Here is a 19,031-nt window from a genome sequence, read left to right on the forward strand (position 1 = left end):
ACATGAGAATATTCTTTTAGGTTTTGAATTGTTGCTAGGTGAAATTAATACCTTGCCCTGGACACCATGAACCAGTAGGGGAGAACTCTGCGATGACAACTATAGTGCAAATGGGTCAGCAGCACATGCTGCTGCTTTACACAATCCAGTGTTGGGCAAAGGCTTTGCCGCTGGTCACTCTAAATATGATAGCTTAATACTGTTTCTACCCCTGGTACAAAGAAGGGATAGAATTAATGTTTTCTTTTGTCTGTCCAGGGCTTGTTTATATTAACCCAGTACCTGGTTTCCTTGTGCTCCAGAATAGGTGTGACCTGTTTCTCCCCTGCTTCAGTCCCCAGGCCGAAGTCATTGTGTTTGCAGTGGGATGCTCCTTCACCGGCTCCCTGCCAGAAAAATGCATCTGTGCTCTTTATGCTTTTAGCTTACTGTGAGGAAGGGGTCACAGTACTTCCTACCTCATTAATTAGGGGATATTGGTAGGGTGCTCCCCAACTCCTAAAATTACTACAATGCAGGATGTTGGAGGAGCAAATGGCAGGCTTGAAGAGCCAGAAAAAAATTGCAGCATCACAGTGATTAGAAGCCTGAGGAAGGAGAGAGGGGTTGTGCTAAGGGGGATGTGGAGACAGAGGGTGGGAGAAGGGCTGAGCATCTACGGGTCTGTCAGCCCCACAGACCAGCACCTGCACCACCCTCAGCTGAGCTGGGTGATGCTGAGCAAGAGACCTGGCTTTTAGGAACTGCTGTGTGCAAACAAGAAGCACGTACAAAGAGCAGTCAAACCGCAAATGAATCTGCTCACACCTGTGTGTCATCTGCCCACAATTCTGCTTTTATGATGGCAGTATCTGAGCAAGCCTGCAGTGTAATGGCTGCACGCAGGGTGTTATTTGCATAAAGTGTCTCCATAATACACATCTCATAGACAATTGCTCCCCTTAGCACTTTTGCCATCTGTTATTTGGAATTGTACTAATTATATGCAGGGCCTGAAAATGAGGAAAGACATGAAATTGCTTCAATTATTCAATTTTTCCCTAGGAGGAATAGATCTTCATTAATATTGTATGTTTCATAAGTCCAATACATAAATTTCTTTTGCTCACCCAGAGCTATAAAGTCCTTTTTTCAACCCAAACCTTCCAGGAAGAGGAGGAAGGGGCCTTCATTGCTCTCAGCTGCTGCATGCAAACTTCACCCCAGCAGCTTCCTCCTCCTGCTCTCAAAAGACCAGCTAATCTTCCACTAGACTTGGATGCTTAAAGACCCATCCAACCTGACCTTGAACACTTGCAATGATGGGGCATCCACAAAACAGTATACATAAAATATATCAGTTTCTTGTAAGTGAGTTGTTTTGTTGTTTTTTTTTAATAAAATAGAACTAGCTGCGGAGGCCTGGTGAAGAAGCCCAGTAGTAGTTAAATACAAGGTCATGGTACACATCAGTGGAAGTCTGAATACCACCATGATTATTTTTAAACGGGAGAAATAAGCATGGTCCAGCTACTAAAAATACCATCCCCCTTCATTGTGATGTACTATAATGTTGGCAAATATTAACCCCATTAATATCCAGGATATAAAAAAAGCTATTCTAGCTTTTCTCTGAAGACAAGGCCAACAAATCAGCTAATATTTAAGCATTACAGAAGCTGCTTTAAAATTCCACATGTAGCTAATAAATAACATTGGCTTCTCATTTAATAGCTTTTAAAAATTCTTTTCATTCAGGCAGCTACTGTTGCACTGAAGGATAAAAAGAGGCCGAATAAATGGGAACATTTATTCTTTTACACTGCATTAAAGCTTCAAATAACTGGTGACAGAGCAATAAACACATCAACCTCCAAAGACATGCCGGCCCTTGCTGCTGGTCTGTGTTTGGCAACTCAAGCAGGTAGGCACAGGCAAGTCAGTGTGGCAGCGCCAAGCGTTAAGTCTGTCTGCACAGTGTCTCAGGGCATATGAGCACTCTTCATAGGTAATTAATAACTAACTCCACCTCAGCACTTTCTAGTCACAATTAGTGGACTTGTGTCAAGTATACCCAACAACTGAGGTTGAAATAAGGGTGTTAAATGCATCTTTTGGGGTTTGGGCTTCTTTTTTTCAGCTTTGATGATGATGGGACGACTGGGAGAGCTCAGTACAATGGGGACCCACACACCTCTGACCTGACAACCCCCAGATCCTGCCCAACCCAGTACCCTCTGCCTGCGTGGGTAGGCACTGTGGTGATAGGAAGGTCTCACCATCCAGCACATCACTGGGGCTAAGGCCAGGAAGGGAGAGTACCTGCAGTGCCCCGCAGAAGGCATCTGCTCTGACATAATAGGGTTCACCAACACTGGGGACACGAAAGCTGCAGAGCCAGGGAGGGAGGGCAGGTCATGCTCATCTAACCTGAAACATACTCTCCCTTGAGAAGTGTGCAGCAAGGCACAAGTATTTCAAAGAAAAAAGATTTCAAAAATTTCTTGTCATTATTATAGTTAAAATATTCTTAATGTAATTTCAGTGGGTTTACATTATTTGTCCCAGTTTAACATCCCTATGGATATTGCATAGATTCATTTTGTTTCTGAGCACAATTTTTTTAAACCTTGATTATTTTGAGGCCAGAGACTCAGCAAAGCTCTCTTAGTCACACAAGCTGGCACCTCTAATTACATTGCCTTCCAGAAAGCTTATCAATAACAAATACCAGAAAAACCAAAAGTACAGTACTTCATCAAAAAGTTAAGAACTCTTAACAAACTGTTAAAGAGGGAAACCTTAATAGGTGAGGATGCTTTATTTCCCCCTCTACTCACTTGTAAGTGTGAATTTCATTTTCTCTGTATACACCTACCACTGTATCATGTTTTATACAGGTGACAGGGGAACTGGAGGGTCTAAAAACAGCCACCCAGCATGCTGGGGCATCAGAGAGTTTGATCGCTGCATCTGGAGCTGGCTCCTCTGCAAACTCCAAATGAGAATAGTCTGTGCCCCCCAAGAAGGAAAGAAACAGAGGAGCTGCCAGCAAGAGGCTGATGCTGCACCCAAGCACGCACTGGCAGGGCAAGACTTAGCCCTGGGACTTCCAGCAAAGGATTGGTGCAGGCAGGGCACGAGAGCACGGTGTGCCAGGCAGGAGGGACAGGAGCCCTGAGAAGGTTTGGCAGGAGAAGTTCAGTGGTGGCAGGGCAGAGCTAAAGCATGCCCGCTAGTGCAGCCTCCCCCAAAGCTGCTGGCTAAGCCACACCACCATGATGGCAAGGCTGAGCTTTGTCTTTTACTATCAAACACCAAACTTAATTCCAGAGACAGAACAAAGCTTTCCCTTGGGGTGGCTTTTTCTGTTTTCTGCTCTGTATAAATGAGTTCCTTACTGCGTCTTCAGCCTCTCCTGCAAGAGACGCTGACGTTACAGTTTTCACTGTCTCATTTTGTGCCTCACCAAGCATTTCCAACTCAAAAAGTCTATTTGAGGAACCTGACCAAAAGCATATGCAGTCTAATCAATCATGAATCCATATTAAGGTGCTGGTGGTTAAAAGATATTTACTTCTTGTTCCAAGCAGAGTCTGATAAAAACATGCAGGGGGAAGGTGGTAGTGCTGTTAACATTTTTGTTTAGAACAAATTTTTCCACAACCTTACATGTATAAACTTTTCAACATGTAAGAAAGATCATTTTTAGAGACATCTTTTCACCCTGTTTCTCTCACTGCCAGCATCTTCACTGCTTTATCTCCTCAATACCTGCCTGCTAGGTCAGATTCTCCACCAATTTAAGTATCTACCCTTAAAATGTGGCTTCACCTCCTCGCCAGGCTCCCTTTTGGCCAACAACCATCCTATCAGCAAGCCTAGCACCCTTCTAAACCCTCCCAGCTCCATCCGTAAGGGCAGGTCCGAAGACACGAAGGAAACGAGGGAACCACGCCCGAAGCCCTCTGCAGGCTCTGCCGGGAGCTGCACGCACACTCAGCGCTACGCCTGCCTCAGGGGAGGGCAGGAAGGACCAGCAGCCCTGCTCGGGGTGCGAGGGCGGCCGCCAGCAGTGCCCTCTGACGGACACCCTGATGCCCTCACAGCGTTGGGGGCTCCCTATATCCCTGCGGTACCCGGTGGCGGAGCTGCAACAGAGGAAACGCCATGGCGGCGGCAGCATGGACAAGGAGGGTCTCACAGGTTTGCTCCCGCTGGGATGGCTTCCTGCCAAAGGTAGGAAAAGCTTCCTCTGCGCAGGGCATGGTGGATCCCACACAGGCTCCCACAATGCTTTTGGGCCACCTGGATTGCCCGACCAGCTCATGCCCAGCTCTTCAGTCTGCTGGAACAACCACTCTCCTGCTTGTCACACCACTCCTTGTCACCAACTGAGTGATGGGTGAGCTCTCCCCAGCACTTCAGGCCAAGTGCCTTTCCATCAGCAATGTCCCAGACTGCAGGGAAGGAAAACAATCAAAGTCAACATCAGTGACAGCAGCGTAACCCACTGAGAGATGCCTGCATTTATATCCCAGCTTTGTGCATGTACCCTTCTGACAAAGTAACTGTCTTCTCTAAATGTTCTCTTACAGTTTTTCCTGCCATTTATATTGAAGAATAAAGCTGCCTGTAAGACTCAGAGAAAGGATCACTTATAGCAACTAATGGCCAACTCGGTTCATTCCACTAGCACTTATAGCATTGAAAATACCCAACACCCAGAGACCATTTCTGCAGACATAACCCTAATACTGTATAGAAGGTCAAAACAAAGGAGTTACTGAAGCAAAATCCCAAGCCCCTACTTCATTAGGCATACTAAAATGCTGTTAATTAGTTCCAAATGAGGGAGAAATAAAACTCCAGTTGAGGTGTCTGCAGCCAGCAGATGAGAGTCCAGTCCTGTGGGCAAAAGGTGGGAAGGCATCATCAGAAAGAACTTCCCAAACATTCTGGGAGCTTGCATGATCATGGACACATCCAAGGGATGTGTAAACATGTTACACTTCTCTGCATGGGGTTATGCAAGCTGCTTTTTAATCCCATGGTACATTTTATGCTTGGCATGCTGGCAGTAAGGCACTCACTTGCTTCAAGGGTGGATTCAGAAGTAGAGAAGCATAACATTCCTGCTGCAACAGCAAACCCTAGTGCAGCCCCTCCTCGCAAGCCAGGCTCAGCTCCACACCAGTCTCCATCCTGATAGCAACTTTCAGCATCCTTTTGTTGATAGAAGTTCTTTCAGCAACCACAGTCAAGCATTGCTAAGTATTTACATAAACAGTAAGAGCAGAAGTAAAACATCTCCCTGTGTTTGGTCCTGGTTGTTTGCAATAGCTGTTGTATGTACTGAAGCCAGTTTATTACTCCTTTGTGACAAACAGGGTAACTGAGTGATTTCAATGCAATGTACTTTTTGTCAAAGACAAGTTTAATTTTTATATTCAACATAAAGATTAAGAAGAAAAACATAGCAATTGCTCCATGCACATTCTACCTAAACAGGCTGCAAGCACACTCAGAAAAAAAACCAGAGTTATTGAAGATTCGGTATCCTTTATGCAAAATTAAAAAGCAGGATGCTAGATGTGCATGTTTGTGGTGTGCTCTGATCAGTTTAAGAAAAACAATAACCAACCAATGTATGCATTCATCACTCAAATTTTAGGGTTTTTATTTAATATAGAAAAGATTTAGAGGATGTTGTTTGAAGACTGACAACTGAATTGTGTTTCTTTTCTAAGCCTATAAAGCTAAGCTAATTTTATTTTTAAAAATTCATATGTAAAAAATGATAAACAATTTTAAGGATAATTAGAACACATAATACATAAATTATCAAATAAGTAGAGCGTAAAACACACAGCAGTGCTATAGAAAGGCTAGGACCTTCACCATCTCTCTTTATCTTATAAATATCCAGTGCTGTTTTGTTACACTACTTCCTTCTAGTACAGGGATTAAAGAAAGTGATTACCTACCAAGACAGACAGATGCTTGGTTTTTTAAAAAAACCCAAACACACAAAACCAACCAAAACAAACCACACCACCAACAGAACAACAACAAAAAAACTCCCAAACATTGGCAGTGTTATAGCCATGTCTCTTGGTTTTCAAGCAAGCACTTCCCTTGAGCAGTGCTGGAGGAAAATAACAGCACAAACCTAGTGGCTTCCTGCGATGGACAGGGTTCCACAGGCTGCCTTGTACTTTGTGAAGTCAGGTCCCTGCACTTCTGCTCACCCCATCACCCATCAGTGGCAGCAGTGGGGACTCGTTAGTGCATCCCACAGGACTAGAGAGCATGCTGGAAGGGACAGGGAGCAAGTGGCCACCAAGTACCCAGTGTGTGCAGTCACCTGGCTAATTTACACAAGCCAGTGATATGAAGAAACAAGAAGCAGCTAACAGAGGACACAAAGTCCCACACACTGTATCAGCCTAGGGCTCAAACAAGCACAGGAGGGGTCAGGCACACCAACTCTTCTGTCTTGGCCAGGAGATAAATCCCAGGGCAGTTTATGTAGTTCTGAGCTCAGACAACAGCACTGAAAGAACAATCATGTTCGAATCAGCCTGATTTTCCTGCTAGAGAAGAAATGTTTCTATATAGATGCCTCAGGGCAACACAATGAAGACAGCAATTGCCCCAGAAGTCACATAGCTCCTATTCTCCTTAATCATGTAATCATAGAATAGTTAGGCTAGGAAAGGACCTTAAGATCACACCCACTGAATGTGAGCCAGGCATAGGGGAGCAACATTTTCAGCTCATAGATTCTCATTTAACCACTCAATATATCTGTTAAACAGGCGGTGCCCTACAGCTAATTCAGCTGGAAATGAGACAAACATCATCGCCCCATGAAAGGCATCCTTGGCATGGTCATGTGTGACAGGAACGCCTGCTGTCTGGAGGCGCCTGGCATACATGAATCCATCGTCCCGTAAGACATCGTGCTGGCAGGTGAGGATGTAGGTGCGGGGCAGCTTCTGTAGCTGGGCATCACTTGCCAGCAGAGGGGACCCCCTCGGATCCAGAAACCCTGGGTACTTCTGGACAAGCTTGGAGCTGCCGTAGGTGGGACTAATGTAGACATGATCTTTCTTCATCTCCTCAGGCAGTAAGTTGCTCCAGTTTACAAACTGAAACAAGTGGCTTGATTCAACTGGGACGTGCCTGTTGGAGGTCATCGCTTCCCTGAGAGACAAATCCGAAGTGAAATACTCACTCCAGAACCTGATCATAAGTGACTTGGATAAAATGGGCTTGTTTTCATTTTCTTGGTAAGACGGCAAATTCAGATCAAGGGCTTGAAGAGCAGGGTAAAGCAAAGCTTGGATTTTGAGTTTAGTTTTGACTTCAGGGTCCTCCAACAGCTATAAAAGAAAATAGAAATAAATACAAAAAGTCAGTTAAAAAGTGTTGGTTCTCCCACACTGGCAGAAGATCTTAAAAGTAAGGAATTAACATGCACTTTTTACAACAAACAAAAGATTATCAGTAAGACTATTAAGGCAGATTAATTTAGAGAAATTCTGAATTCATAGGCATTCACCTACAAGAGTATGTTGTATTAAAAATGCTCAAACATAATTTAATTCTATTTCTTATTTTGAAGGATGATAATATTCAGGAAATATTTTTTGAAGCATAGAAACTTTTTGATGCATCGATGCTTTCTGAGATAGTAACAAATGATTTTTCTATAATTACAGAAAATTTCTTACAGCTTAAAAATTGCTGCTTTCTAAGACTCCTTTAATCATTTCACACAATTTAGAGCTTATCCATCTGTTTGCTTTTTTAACCCTGAGATGTCAGAGGTGTTAGAACTCAAACAACTACAATTCTGTGCATTTTAGACATGTGAAAAATAAAATGTGATTAATTGAACAGTGACATTTCTTATATATCATCCTTTTCTCCTCTTCACTAATAAATTTCTCCCTCATCTTCTGCATTCAGTGTCCATGGCAATTTCACAACCTTTCCAAGTGAGATTCATTACAATCTGACTGATTTCTCAAGAGAGCAACAACATCACACTGACTTTATTTAATAAAGCTGAGAGAAGAGTGCAGACGGCATTGAACTGTCTGTGATCAAGTGACACCGGAACATTTATTTAGAGATATCTTTTTTTTTTCTTTTCCCCTGCTATTTACATCTGTATGAGGCGAATTACTAAAATACAAACATGCCTAAATCAGTCGAAATGTGCTTAAGGACAGAGTGATATATGCCCTAATTATGGGCCAGATGACATTTTTTAGCGTATAAAGTTTTGGAGGATATCATGGCATCAAAGTAGCTTTGATGCCGCTAAATGGCTCAAGTAAATTTGCTCACCCTGGAACTTGGAGCCCTCACTGACAGCTCTGGAGGCTGCATGTCATCCTACATACATGGACAACAAGAGCCATTTAGGAAGTGCACTTGCAGAGGCTTTTTTTAGCCTTTTCTAAGTGTTCCTGAATTAAAAAAAAAAAAAAAATACAGGAAAAAAAACAGTATTTTGAGCTAACAAACCACCTTTATATTATTTACCTGCTGTGCCACAGCTGCAGCTAAGTTGCCACCTGCACTGTCTCCTGCAACACCGACCCGATCTGGGTCCACTCCATACTGGGAGAGGACACTGCTCTGGAGGAAGAACTTTGTTACCGAATACACGTCTTCAAACTGGATGGGAAAATGATATTTAGGTGCCAACCTGTAGCTGTTAGAGGCAGACAGAAGTCTGTTATTTCACACTATTAATAAGAACAAATGCTTGCTAACATCTGCCATAGTTGGTGAATGTTTATTTTCTGTGCCCAGAGAAATGGGAACTACCTATCTCAAATATTTTCTTACCCATCCAGCTTCACAAAGCGATATCCAAAATAACCACCAACCACAATTCACCCACTGCAAACTTGACAGCTTTTGTTTACAAACACTTAAAGCTAGCAAGAAAGGACATGATCAAAAAAAGGTATTAAAAAATTAATTGAAATAGATTAATTTATTCCGAACCCTCAACCCATCTAGAACAAGAATCTCTTACTTGACTGATACCACGACAGCATTTAACATGTCTGAAGTCCGCCTTGTCAGACGATCGTAGGGTTTCATGCCTGAGATAAAATGAGTCCCTTAGAATATACTCCAGCCCATTTGAGAACAGACACATATACAGCAGCATATTCCTCTTTGCAGAAGCTTTCAGGTGATTTTCCAAAATCTCCACCTGTTTTTGACTGGTGAAACACCAGTTCCCTGACCCACTCTGTGGCAGCTCCCATGAAACAAAAGGCAACATTTAACATGGGCTGCTGAGATCTTACATATGGACCGTTGGTACTGGCAAAGAAGAGCTTACCTGCCTGTCCTACACACCATCCGCCACCATGGAAGTAAACCACTGCCCTCCTCAGCCCATCAGATGCCTTTCTGGGCAAGTACAGACGGACAGTAATGTTGTTGAACTCTGTGTCTGTCACAGTGACATTTTCATCAGACATGGGCATGACATATTCGGCAGTTGTGATCAGTATCAAAACTTCCATATAGTTCTTCAGACCCAGATACTCAGCCACCTCAGCCTAAAGCCCAAGACAAAGGAAAACAGTAAGTTAATAACAGCCTTAGTACTCTCACAGATTAGAAGTCTCAGAGATTAAAGCCATTTGATACTCTGCACAAGCCTGTAAAGTTGCTGTACAAGTCGCTAAGCCAAATGCTGCTGACCTGGGGGAGCCACTGTCCCATGCTGTCATACCATCCAGCCTGAGCAGTTCAGCTCCCCTGTCTCCCATCACTTCTATGTGAAGCTCAGCAGCGGTGGCTGGAAGGCAGCCCAGGTACACCATCACTTCTCATTGCTAAGACAATGACTGGCAGCACAAGCTTAAAGGATAACAAGGACGCAACAGGGGATGTGGAAGAAAGCAGAATCAGCTGAAACCTCTCAATTACCCAGCACAAGGGTCTGCTCAATGAGTTGGACCTCTTCATCTTTCCAGACAGTGAACACAAAGCCAAATAATGGCTGCTCCCATGATTGACTCCTGAAGCAAAAGCATCCAGTACTTTCAGGATGTCAAGGGCACTGGTGGCACAAACACAAGGATATAGCGATTTGACTTCAAGCTGCGCAATAATTTTTAGTGATCAGTTCCATCCCAGTAGCAAAAGAGCATCATTTAGGGATGAGTACCCTTTCATTATTACAAGAATGATGAACTTTGAGATGTTAAAAAGTCAGAAGTCTATTTTTGCCATTTTACTGTGATCCAGCTCTTTCATTTCTTTAGCTTACATGTAAAAATTCCATTACTTACGCACCTCTGTATTTCTCTATCCAATGAAGAGGTACTCCTACTGAATAGCAAAACAAGAGTCATGTTTATTGCTCATTCCACGTCATCGGCAGATAAGACAAAATACATGTACCACTATGCTTTCTGAAGCTGTTACCTGCTCCCATCATCCTTGAGGAGGATTAAGCTTTGTCGGGGTCATGCAGTCCTTCCATTACATTGGTTTAATATTTCACAATAAAAGCTGAGAAAAACTCTGCCACTGATGCTCTGATTCCCAGCAGCCCTCTGCCAGGGAGACAGTTCCCTGATGAATGAATAGGCAGAAGGACAGCTCTGGTGTGGCATCACTGCTGTCAACCACTCTGGCTCCAGCCTGACTCCAACAAAGGACGATCCCAGTGATTCCCTCACCTGGAGAGACTCACCGGGCCAGGAGCAGCATCCACCAGGAGAGGAAATAGTGAAGACACTAGCCAGGATCTCTGTCTGCCTGACAGGTGCTTTAGTCTGGAGGTCTTACACACCCATGGGGTTAGCTTTTTACAAAGATTCATTTTCACAGAAACGTTGGGCAGTTGCAGAGCAGCACTGGAGCCCCAGCCCTGTGCAGTCCCTCAAGGGAAGGGAGCAGAGGGTCCTTGAGTGTCCTGGGCATCATCAGCACCCCAGGCAGAGCTATGCAGAGGACAGGGAAAACTTTCCCAATGGACTGCACAGAAATTCCTCAACAGAAGAAAAGCAATGTGGTTCAGGGAGTTCAGAACCCTGACAGCTTTTAATGCTGTTAAAGCAGTTTCCATTGAAATTCACATTTAAAAAAATATATTATGAAATTCTATGGTTCTAAATGAAATTACAGTTATTCTAAAATGCTAAATAAAATTAAAACAAAACAAAACAAACCCCCTAGCAAATAAACCTACAACTGAAATGCAAGCTCCAAAGAGTAATATTTATCAACTTCAGCTCTCTGGCATCATACCAACTTAGACAGATTGAATTTCAGAATCTCTTTCCATCAATGGCTATTTTAAATCATGAACATAAAACTTCTTAAAATGTGTGGCTTCCATTACACTGATTTTTTGGTACACAAGAGCAAACCCAGGTGAAAACATTTACAACTGCATTTGCTACAGACTGTGCAAGAAATGCAGATCCAAATGACTCCCTCCAAAACCAGCAGCTCCCCAAAGGAGGCATCATATTTCCTTACAGCTGCCTTCAGGGAACTGTGATGAGTAAACATGTGACCAGTGGTTGCTTATACATACATATCTCTGCCTATGCCCCCTCCTTTTTACCTCTTACATTGGATTAAACTGTGTTTAAACAAACTTAGTTCTCACGTTGCTTTTAAGATGTTTGAAATGTATTTTAGAACCATCAAACATCTGTAATAGACAACAAAAAGACAAAAAAAAATAATTTCACAATGACTGGAGGAAAAACAAAGTCATTATTTACTATCCTGAGAAAGGTGGCATGAATACCTCTTTAAACAAAAAATTACCCAGCATAGAGATTGACTATGATCTCAGCCACATGAAATGCCAGCAACATAAGGAACTCCTTCCACGTGCACCCTCCTTAAAGTACAGCACCTTGCACTTCACATTGCTGAGCTTCATGAGGTTTGCATTGCCCCACCTCTAAAGCATGTTGAGGTCCTTCTGGACCCCATCCCTTCCCTCCAGCGCATCAAACAAACCACACAGCTTGGTGTCATCGGCAAACATGCTGAGGGCGCACTCAATCCCACTGTCCATGTCACCAACAAAGATGTTGAACAAGACCGGTCCCAACACCGATCCCTGAGGGACGCCACTCATTACTGGTCTCCAGCTGTACATTGAGCCATCGACCACAACTCTCTATGTGCTGCCATCCAGCCAATTCTTTGTCCACCAAGTGCTTCATCCATCAGATTGATGCCTCTTCAGTTTAGAGACCAGGATGTCATGTCAAACAGTGTTAAATGCTTTGCACAAGTAGAGGTAGATGACATCAGCTGCTTTGCCCCTATCCATCAGTTCTATAGCCCTGTCATAGAAGGCCACCAGATTGATCAGGCATGGTTTGCCTTTGGTGAAGCCATGTTGGCTGTCACCAGCCACCTCGTTGTTTTTCATGTGCCCTCCCATGGTTTCCAGGAGAATCTGCTCCTTGATCGTGCCTGGCACAGAGGTGAGACTGACTGGTCTGTAGTTTCTGTGAGTGTGGTGAGGCATTGGAACAGGTTGCCCAAAGAAGTGTTAAATGCTCCATCCCTGGCAGTGTTCAAGGCCAAGCTGGACGGAGTCTTGGGCAACATGGTCTAGTGTGAGGAGTCCCTGCTCATGGCAGAGGGGCTGGAACTAGGTGATCTTAAGGTCCTTTCCAACCCTAACTCTTCTATGATTCTATGATTCCTGGGTCTTCCATTTTCCCCTTCTTGAAAATGAGTGTTATAGATACCTTTTCCAATTGTTGGGAACTTCACCCGACTGCCATATTTTTCAAATATGATGGACAGTGGCTTAGAAACTTCATTCGCCAGCTTCCTCAGGACCCATGTGTGGATTTCATCAGGTCCCATGGACTTGTGCACATCAAGTTCTTAAGATGATCTTAAACCTGATCCTCTCCTATGGTCTAAGGTCTTCATTCTCCCAGTCCCTTCATCTGCCTTCCAAAACTTGAGCGGTGTGGTTGGAGCACTTGCCAGGGAAGACTGAGTCAAAGAAGCCATTGAGAACCTCAGCCTTCTCCAAATTCAGGGTAGCCACTTCTCTTTTTTCTCTCCAGAGAGGCCCCACATTATTCCTAGTCTGTCTTTTGTTAGTGACATACCTACAGAAGCCCTTCCTTTTATTCTTGACATCCCTGGCCAGATTCAATTCTAACTGAGCCTTAGCTTTCTTGACCTGGTCCCTAGCTTCCCAGGCAACATCCCTGTATTCTTCCCAGGCTGCCTGTCCTCACTTCCACCTTCTATAAGCTTCTTTTTTCCTTCTGAGCTTTCCCAGCAGCTCCTTATCCATCCAAGAAGGCCTCCTGGACTTCTTGCCCCATTTCTTTCTTGTCAGATGCAATGCTCCTGAGCTTGTAGCAGGTGATCCTTGAATATCAATCAACAGTCTTGGGCCCCCCTGCCCTCTAGGGCTGTTTCCCATGGAATCTTACAAAGCAGGTTCCTGAAGAGGCCAAATTCTGCTCTCCTGAAGTCCAGAGCAGGGAGCTTGCTGCGCGCCCTTCTCACTGCTATGAGGATCGTGAACTCCACCATCTCATGATCACTACAACCAGGCTGCCCTGGAGCGTCACATTCCCCACCAGCTCCTCCCTGTCAGTGAGCACAAGGTCAAGCATGACACCTCTCCTTGTTGGCTCCTCTATTACTTGCAAGAGGAGGTTGTCTTCCACAAAATCAAGGAACCTCTGGGATTGCTTGTGCCGGGCCAGATATCGGGGTGGTTGAAGTCCCCCATGAGGACAAGGGGCTGTGAGCATGAGGCTACTCCTACCTGTCTTAGAGGGCTTCATCCACACAGTCATCCTGATCGGGTGGCCTGTAGTAGACCCTCCCAGTAATGCCCCCCATTGCAGTTTTCCCTCTGACCTTAACCCACAAGCTCTCAGTTGGCTCATCACCTGTCCCCAGGCAAAATTTCATACTCTCCAGCCTATCATTGACATAAAGAGCTACACCCCCTCCCTGTCTGCGTGGCCAGTCTTTCCTAAAGAGCCTAGTTGGTTTGGGGTTTAGATGAAAGAAAGGTAGGAAGAATACAACTTCAGATAGGTCGAAAGTCATTTGCTAATTCACTTGCTGAAAGAGAGTTAAGAACTTAGATTTCTAGTTTGTTTACAGCAAAATTGGAAGAAATTTCACACTAACTTGCACATATCTTTTCAGTTTAATGTGCTCAGCTCTTGCACATATTCTAGTTAAACACTCAAAAAATTAAGAGCTGACAGTGATAACACAAGAGCACTTGTCTAATTTCAGGCCACTGTGCAATTCTTTGGACAGGCATAAACAACACTAAGTGCGCTGGTATAACTTTGATCAGAAGATCACCAATTAACAACAGGCCTCAGTCTCCATAGCTTAGTCTCTAGGTTGGACCCCCACAGCCGCAGGGACAGCACTGGCATCGCGCCACAGAGAACTACCAATGGCCACCAGTGGCCTCTTCACAACAGCCCCCAGCAACAGGGGACATAACCTAGCTTTCCTCACAAGTCTCCTAACTGCTATATCACACAGCAAGAGAAATGATGAAATAATAAAAGCAAGCTCTTACATGTTATCTGAAGGTGAAAACCAGATGAAACTCGAAGCAGGCTTGAGTTTAATAAGAAATGAAATAGCTCAGCCTAGTGCAGATCCCATAGGAAGTTTAGCTTCCTATAAGAGATGCTCTATTCTTTCTGAGAAGAATGTAAAAAAAATACAGAAACCCCCACACTTTAAATGATAACCTCATGAAAGGTATAACATCTGGCATTCAAGGTTCAATGTTGTAAATCATATAATCTAACCCTGCTTGCTTTACGGTTTTGTAATGATTTTTTTTTATGTTTAAATCAACTATTGAATCACCTTCTATGTATAATCTACTTTTTCAGAAGCTAGAAGGAAAGAGAATACAGCTAAGATCTTCCTGACAATACTTGATAGTGATTGCCACCACATTTAAGAGTCACTTCTCTGCAGTCTTGGACCAAGCAATGCCAGGAGCTCAGCCAAACACTGTGGTTTGGAATCAGGATGAAGGCAAATGGGCAGCAACTGGCACACTGCACATAAGGAAAATATGGGATCCTGTAATAAGTTCAATGAAGACAAACACATACACATGCCAAAACTGTATAGTTTTATACACAGTGATTACACAGTTTACATAAATATTTCTCAGCTGTTGTATTTTCCCTGAGGATTAGCACCTTGGAAGAATAAATATATAGGTCAAAGTGAGTCCTGCTATAATTCCAGTGAGCTTGTTGATACTCCCCTGCATCAGGAGTAATTTCCTCAGCTTCAAGACTGAGGCTTCCCAGTACTCGCAGGGTTTAAATTTTACATTGTGGAAAAACACTGGCCTGTGGTTTCAAGGCCATTACCATATAAAACCAAAAGGAAATCATACCCTCATCTGAAAGTCTCATTGGCTCTCATCTGAGAGGTAAGAGGAAAAAGGCAACCATTTGGGGGTTTTGGTGTTCCTTGTGCTTTGGAAAGCATTTTCTACCATCCCTTTCTCCATCTTCCATAAGGGGAGTATGGCAGCAAGGACAACAACCCCAAAATTTATGTGTGCTTTGGCAGACAAAAAGCCTGGCACCACATTTAGGAGCTTATTTATCTGAAGGGGTGGTAGTTCAGATGGAGATGCCCCTCCAGGTGAAGGTTTCCATCAGCCAAACACAAACACAGGCAGCTTGTGAGCAGGGCTGTGAAGGGCTCAAATCCAGATTTCATGGCTCCCAAGGAGCCAGGCCACGGACAGGGGAAACTCTGGGGTGATTTCAAAAGAACTGCAGCCAGGGAAACACTCAGCTAGGAATCACAGAATAGTTAGGGTTGGAAAGGACCTTCAGATCATCAAATTCCAACCCCCCCTGCCATGAGCAGGGACACCTCACACTAAACCATGGCACCCAAGGCTTCGTCCAACCTGGCCTTGAACACCACCAAGGATGGGGCATTCACAGCCTCCCTGGGCAACCCATTCCAGTGCCTCACCACCCTTACAGTAAACAACTTCTTCCTTATATCCAATCTAAACTGCCTCTCTTCAAGTTTTAACCCGTTACCCCTTGTCCTAACACTATGTCCCTAATGAAGAGTCCCTCTCCAGCACCCCTATAGGCCCCCATCAGATACTGGAAGGCTGCTATGAGGTCTCCACGCAGCCTTCTCTTCTCCAGGCTCAACAGCCCCAACTTCCTCAGCCTGTCCTCATGCGGGAGGTGCTCCAGTCCCCTGATCATCCTCGTGGCCCTCCTCTGGACTTGTTCCAACAGTTCCATGTCCTTTTTATGTTGAGGACACCAGAACTGCACACAATACTCCAGGCGAGGTCTCACGAGAGCAGAGTAGAGGGGCAGGATCACCTCCTTCGACCTGCTGGTCACGCTCCTTTTGATGCAGCCCAGGATACAGTTGGCTTTCTGGGCTGCAAGCACACACTGAAGCCGGCTCATGTTCAGTTTCTTATAGACCAGCACCCCCAAGTCTTTCTCCGCAGGGCTGCTCTGAATCTCTTCTCTGCCCAACCTGTAGCTGTGCCTGGGATTGCTCCAACCCAGGTGTAGGACCTTGCACTTGGCATGGTTAAACTTCATGAGGTTGGCATCAGCCCACCTCACAAGCGTGTCAAGGTCCCTCTGGATGGCATTCCTTCCCTCCAGCATACCAACCGAACCACACAGCTTGGTGTCATCAGCAAACTTGCTGAGGGCACACTCAATCCCACTGTCCATGTCAGTGACAAAGATGTTGAACAAGATGAGTCCCAACACTGATCCCTGAGGGACACCACTCGTTACTGTTTTCCAACAGGAAGAAATATGTTGTATTGCATTTTATACTTTCTTCGTGTATTTTCTCTTAGTCTTTGTGCATGCGGTACTTCCAGAAAATACATGAAGGATTTTGTGCTTAAGCACCACAGACACTGTCTGATTTATTCTTAGAAGCTATTCCCCAGCTACACATCACATAGATGTGGGACATCATAATCAATACGATAATGGAGATGTTCCCAGCCTCCCTTCTGCAGTGGGATGGGTACAAACAGACTTGCCAGCACTCTGCAGGCTGGGCGCACCAGTGGAACCAAGCGTAGCTGCAACCCTCCATAGGGTAACCCAGGGCAGGATCAAGCCACCAGCTTCCAACCAGCCTCTGGAGTCCCTCAGCACTCATGGCCATGCCTGGCAGAGACCTGGAGAACAGCCTGGGACTGGCACAGGTTTTATTCAAGCCAACTCATATGTTTCTCCAGGTCAGGAAACCTGAAACCGGAGAAAATCTTGCACAATGTGGCTCAGAAGCTGGAGGGCTCCCCGGGACCTATTAAAGCAAAGACAACAGGGCATAGATTTGCCATTTCATGGCTTTCTCAGTATGTCCTTTTGGGAGGTTGGAGACCAACCTCTTGCTGAGCTGTGTTTGGGGGTGGCAGCATTGTTTCTCTTTTTTCAAAACTACATCAGGGAGTCGGAAAGACTAAAACAGAGTCCCCTCCACAAATTTAGACCTACTATTAAGTGATTATAAATTGTTGCCTATAATCAGATGATCATTCAGAATGTACTTAGGATGTTCTAGAGATGCCTCAAATCTAATTTGCACTCATGCAGCTCCAGAGAGGCCATCTTCGTCAGAGCCCCTTAGGATTACAGTTTTGCATGTGGTTGGAGCACAGTTACAAAACACGCTGGCCCTGCAACACCGCTGCTGAAAATGGACTGAGGCTTAACACGCAGCCAGCATAGCAGACATGAAAGACACCAACTCCATATTGAAATGAAAACACTGAAACACTGAAACTCCAACACTGAAAGAAAACACTTCTGTTTGCTGAGCACTGCTGTGCTGCAGGTCAGACTGAGCAAGCAGACACAGGGGACATGAGTTATCTGTGCACATATCCTCTTTGCAGACTGCCTATGAAAGGACACTGAAGATGGGAAGAAGCAAGATCTGCATCAAGAGTGCAGACTACAGTTTCTTTCTTATCACTTTTTCATCTCCCACCACTCAGACCTCAAAACACAAGATCAAAACAAATGAGAAAGCAGCAGAGTCCATGGGTAAACGCATACAAAAATCATCTCCGCTTCCCCAAAAGCACTGCTCCCTTCTGCTGGTTGTGAAGACCTGAGAAAAGGCCTCCACTGCAAACAAAGGCTGTCTGACACAGGGATGGCTTTGTAGATCAGCACTGGCTTTTAGTTACTGTCCAGAAGTGTGATGTTCAGCATATTCTGCATCCACCAGAAAAATCGTGGACTTCTGAAAAAACCCACATTTTAACTGAAACAACAGAAAAGGCAAAATCCCAAATTCTTGCACTTTAGAGCAAACAGCCTGGGTGTCTCTGCCTGCAGCAGCCAAGTCTTGCAGCAGCATGCCTGAAGCAAAACTAGAAACCTCTCCCCTGGCTCCTTAGAACTTCCTATCAATGCATTTCATAGTGGAGAATGAAGCAGTCTCAAAGTGTTTGCAGTCACCTAGAAAGATATCTGCAACACTCGCTCCTTCTCCTCCCCACAAACCTTCATCTTTGACCTTTATTTTCAGACCTTGGTTACACTGCTGCAGCTACCACTGTGCACTACGTACAGGCTGGACTCAAAACGTCTCCTAGTTTGATGTACTTGAGGTGGAAACTACAGCAGTGTTAGTTGTGCATGGCATGCAGCCTCACAAATTGCTTACAAATGTTTGAAATGGCTGTAACGTGACAGTAAATGAAGCAGAAGCTAGGGATGTAGCATATATAAAAATAGCATGGAAAGACATAAAGATCCTGTTGTTGGTAAATATTGCAACTACAAATAGGGTAAAATAGCACTGCTTTTCCAGAATGTGATGTATGGTTCTATGCTGCTTATAGCTAGATATCATTTTTGGTAAGCAAGATCACAGTGGTATTTATATATACATACATATAAGATCTGTATCTCAACTTCTACATGCTCTAGCATTAGCACCACTATAACTAACTTTGTGTAGTT

General features: G+C 44.4%; 1 protein-coding gene across 2 annotated transcripts in view; it reads right to left on the reverse strand.

Annotated features, from left to right (window-relative positions):
• Positions 1 to 5,395: 5,395 nt before the first annotated feature.
• LOC133268905 (arylacetamide deacetylase-like) overlaps positions 5,396 to 19,031 on the reverse strand; it is a 47,464-nt gene continuing 33,828 nt past the window's right edge. For both annotated transcript variants that reach the window (XM_061452715.1, XM_061452714.1), the window contains exons 2-5: positions 9,356 to 9,578; positions 9,041 to 9,110; positions 8,539 to 8,710; positions 5,396 to 7,367 (exon numbers count right to left, since the gene is read on the reverse strand). In XM_061452715.1, the coding sequence (XP_061308699.1) occupies positions 6,759 to 7,367; positions 8,539 to 8,710; positions 9,041 to 9,110; positions 9,356 to 9,578 (1,074 nt within the window). In that variant the 3' untranslated portion in view covers positions 5,396 to 6,758. The remainder of the gene's footprint in view (positions 7,368 to 8,538; positions 8,711 to 9,040; positions 9,111 to 9,355; positions 9,579 to 19,031) is intronic.

This window comes from Pezoporus flaviventris, unplaced genomic scaffold (assembly GCF_033815535.1).
Source record: "Pezoporus flaviventris isolate CSIRO_AGI_PZ_B2104156 unplaced genomic scaffold, CSIRO_AGI_Pfla_v1 ptg000013l, whole genome shotgun sequence".
Classification (NCBI taxonomy): domain Eukaryota; kingdom Metazoa; phylum Chordata; class Aves; order Psittaciformes; family Psittacidae; genus Pezoporus; species Pezoporus flaviventris.